This window comes from Gouania willdenowi, chromosome 20, assembly GCF_900634775.1.
Source record: "Gouania willdenowi chromosome 20, fGouWil2.1, whole genome shotgun sequence".
Lineage (NCBI taxonomy): Eukaryota > Metazoa > Chordata > Actinopteri > Blenniiformes > Gobiesocidae > Gouania > Gouania willdenowi.
Window position 1 is genome coordinate 9,097,225 of NC_041063.1, and position 3,827 is coordinate 9,101,051.

Here is a 3,827-nt window from a genome sequence, read left to right on the forward strand (position 1 = left end):
TTACAATAAATCCTGCCACATTCAATCATGATTTGTTGCAAAGTGATTGACTAAGAAGAAAAAGGAGATAACTAATTTAAAGTTTGTTTTAAATCCTATACCACTGGTATTGGGTGGTATCCTCAAGTTATTCATTTTGGTGGCAGAAAAGCTGTAGGTTGTGTTAGTTTTCAAATATATTGGTAAATGATGGTGTTATTTTGGTTGGTTGGTTGGTTGGTTGGTTGGTTGGTTGGCTTGCCTATCAATTTAAAATGATCCTTATTTCAAAAGGTAACTGATTATCTTGATCGTCAAATATTTTTATTTTAAAGAAAATAATGAAGTTCATAACAAAGTTAAAATAACACTTAATTATCTAATAATAAGCTAAGGTAGCAATGTAATGCCAAATCTCTTTTACCTGCTTATCCTGCTTGTATTCGTCTGATACTTTGACTGCATTTTTAAAAAATCCCCTATATATGCGAGCCACTGTATTGTGCATCTTTTGTAAAAGTGGGCCGGGCCTGCAGCCAGGAAAACCAGGCGGCTACCGAGGGTGCCCTCTGCTGTAAGGGTGCCAAAGTGCACACCCCCAAAAAAAAAAGACCTGGAGCTCAACGCTTTAAAGACAGTGGAGATGATAGCAGACTTCAGGAAGAACCCAGCCCCCCTCACCCCCCTTACCCTGGGAGACTCTACAGTGAGCTCTGTGGAATACTTCTGCTTCCTGGGGACCATCATCACAAAGGACCTCAAGTGGGAACTGAACATCGGCTCCCTTGTCAAAAAAGCTCAGCAGAAGATGTACTTCCTGCGGCAGCTGAAGAAGTTCAGTCTGCCAACAAAGATGATGGTGAACTTCCACAGCTCCATTATCCAGTCCATCTTCTGCTCCTCCATCACCATCTGGTACACTGCAGATACGGCCAAAGACAAGGCAAGACTGCAGAGTATCATCCACTCTGCAGAGAAGATAATCGTCTGCAATCTGCCCTCCCTTCAGGACCCGTACGCCTCCAGGATTCTGAGGCGTGCAGGAAAGATTGTTGCCGACCCCTCCCACCCCGGTCATAAACTGTTTCAATCTCTCAGGAAGAAAGTTTCGGTCAATCAGGACCAGAACCTCCAGACACAAAAACAGCTTCTTTCCCTCTGCCACCATTCACATGAAAACAGCCCCATATATCAGATTTTCTACCATCACAAATGTTTTACCAATTCTAAATATATGAAATATATGATCTATTATTGTATCAGTGGCTAAATATATTTTGAAAAGGGTCAAAATGACGAAAAGTAGTGTGGAAATAAAGAAGGTTTGAGATCTAGATTATTCATTCAATACATTTATTTACAAATATACATGTACCATGCAATTATACAAAGAACTAAACAAACAAAGAATAAAAACTAATTACTCCTTCACAGAGGAAGACAAGCAACCTGAAACATTTTTTTTTAAGTCGAGAGAAGAACTTCCTTACTGACACACTCCCTCTCCCTCTCTCTCTCTGGCTTTTTCTTGCTTTCTCACTTTCTTGCTTTCTCTCTTTGGCTTTCTCTCTCTTTCTCACTTTTTCTCTCACTCTCTCTCTTAAAAGTTCAGCACGCCCTGTCCAAAGTCGAGAGAAAAACTTCTGAACTCGTTTCAGGAATCTGCCCGAGAACCTCATAGAGTTGGAGGCGGGGAAGGAGACGTCTTCTGCATTAGGTCCATTGGAAGAGGGAAACAATTTCACAGGAGAACGTGGGACATCCTCAATCCAATCTTCTGATACATGTGTCTCACAATATCCACATTTGTCATTTGCAGGAGACAGTTTCTAAATTTGCCCATCTTGGCCAGATGCAAGAGTAATGTCATCCATTTCTTTAGTATGAGGAAAAATTAAAAAAAGATTATTTAGAAATTCAATAGAACAACTAGTTGATCACCATGTGCGTGATTGTCTCCACAGTGCAGTCACTCACTATTCTCTGCTGTCTGGCTCCTGGGCTGGCTCAGGTATGACCCTGTGATAAAGGGATGCTGAAGAGCCTCAACAGGAGAGATTCTCAGATCCCCATCCAGATGTAACAACTCTTTTAGGAAGTCGATGAACACCTTCCTGTCTTCCATTTCTTCAGCATCCTCTACTTCAGAGATCTAGATTAAAAAAAAAAAAAAACAAGAGTTAGGTCAATACACAAGTTCACACCTATCTTGCTAATGACAAAAAAAAACAAAACAAAAAAAAAAAACACGTGAATAAATTCAGCTTATTAACGCATTTTTAAGGTGGGTTGCATTTTAAAGAAGAAATCTCTACGAAGTATTTGAACTCAAATACCGTAGAGAACACTTACATAGAGCAGGTCATCCAATGATGAGAAATGAGCACGAGATTTGGGCCACTCCTCTGCTTTCTTTTTGTTTCTCGATGAGTATTCTTCTGGGGTCTGTGGAAACACAACAACAATGAAAAGGGTTTATGAGAAGTTTAGGGCAACAATCAAGGTTCAACAACAATGAAAACTATGTTTTACCAGCAGCCTCCATTGTGTGCCAAATTCATCCTCTTTACAAAAGAATCTCTGGCTGTACATGCCAAAGCGGAGGTGGTATTTCGACGGCATGCCCAGCATCTGCACCATGCACTTCATCTGCAGAAAGAACACACAAATACACATATTAGGGGCAGTTACTCAAGACTTACTATACATGTGGAAAAGAGAACATGTGTTATTAAATGGATGAAGGGATGATGTATAAAAAAAGAAAAGACCTACCATGAGGTATTCACAGTGGAAAGGAAAGAGATGATCATTGAGGTAGAGAAAGGCCAGCGTACAGCCCACTCCCCACATGTCAATGGCTCCTGAGAATGGAAGGCCAAGACAAACCTCTGGGGCTCTGCGACGCAAAATGAATGAAATACACTTAGAAAAATGTTGCTTAGCATTAACTACCAACACTATAATGACAGAGGTTTGTTACAAAAACACAGAAGTAATTCAGGGTGACACCCTCATACCTGTAGCCGATGGACTGAAGAATCATTCCGGGACAGATGGCGGAGAATGAATAAGCCAGTCCAAAGTCAACCAGCTTCACTCTGACTGGATCCTCGTCTATGTCGGCCAACATAACATTGTCGGGCTTGATGTCGCCATGCATGACCCTTACAGACTGAAGTCCCTGCAATGCCACCAACAGCTATAGAGACACAATTAGAAAAGACATGATTAGAATAGAGTTTCTCTTATCCAGATGTTTAAGATCAGGTTTGCACTTCAAGCTTTCTTAAATCAATCAGCAAGCATTACCATGGGAATAAAACGATTCTTACCTGCTCTGCAATGGGGCGGATATTTTGTACTTTAATTGAACAGACTAGATGGGATAAATCCACATCCAACAACTCAAAGACAAGGCAGTTATAGCCCAAGTATTGAAATTGTTCGTAGAATTTAACCACATTGATGTTGTCTGCATTCAATGAGCCGATGGTCTTCAGCATGGACACCTGAAAGGAAAGAAGCACTATTAGATCACCTTTATATCGCTGTACCTCAACAGTTCATAGTTAAAGTCCTGTTGGAGGCCCAAAAACTAGGAGAGATCCAAACACCTACCTCATCCTCTATGTCTTGCAAATACTCATTCTTCAGGATTTTTACCGCCACTGTGCTGCTGCTGTTATCAGCCCAGCACTTTGCCACTTCTCCGAAGCCGCCTTCTCCAATAAATTGGAGGATGGTGTAATGAGTGGAGTTGCTCTGGAGGACCTGCCCTACCATTAGAGGATGTGCTGTTAAAGTGGACAGACAGAGCACATGGTTAGTATTCAGAATTCAAACAT

At 41.1% G+C, this 3,827-nt stretch overlaps 1 protein-coding gene across 2 annotated transcripts; it reads right to left on the reverse strand.

The window, feature by feature from the left end:
- Positions 1-1,783: 1,783 nt before the first annotated feature.
- LOC114482167 (homeodomain-interacting protein kinase 3-like) lies at positions 1,784-3,127 on the reverse strand. 2 transcript variants are annotated; one of them, XM_028477292.1, is made up of 5 exons: positions 3,000-3,127; positions 2,512-2,628; positions 2,332-2,424; positions 1,957-2,131; positions 1,784-1,855 (listed from the first exon to the last, which is right to left on the reverse strand). In XM_028477292.1, the coding sequence occupies exons 2-5, from the start codon at positions 2,626-2,628 to the stop codon at positions 1,809-1,811; spliced, it is 432 nt and encodes a 143-aa protein (XP_028333093.1). In that variant the 5' UTR covers positions 3,000-3,127; the 3' UTR covers positions 1,784-1,808. The 2 variants fall into 2 exon arrangements, with proteins under 2 accessions (XP_028333093.1, XP_028333091.1); XM_028477290.1 differs by lacking the exon at positions 3,000-3,127 and adding an exon at positions 2,755-2,856.
- Between the last annotated feature and the right edge of the window lie 700 nt (positions 3,128-3,827).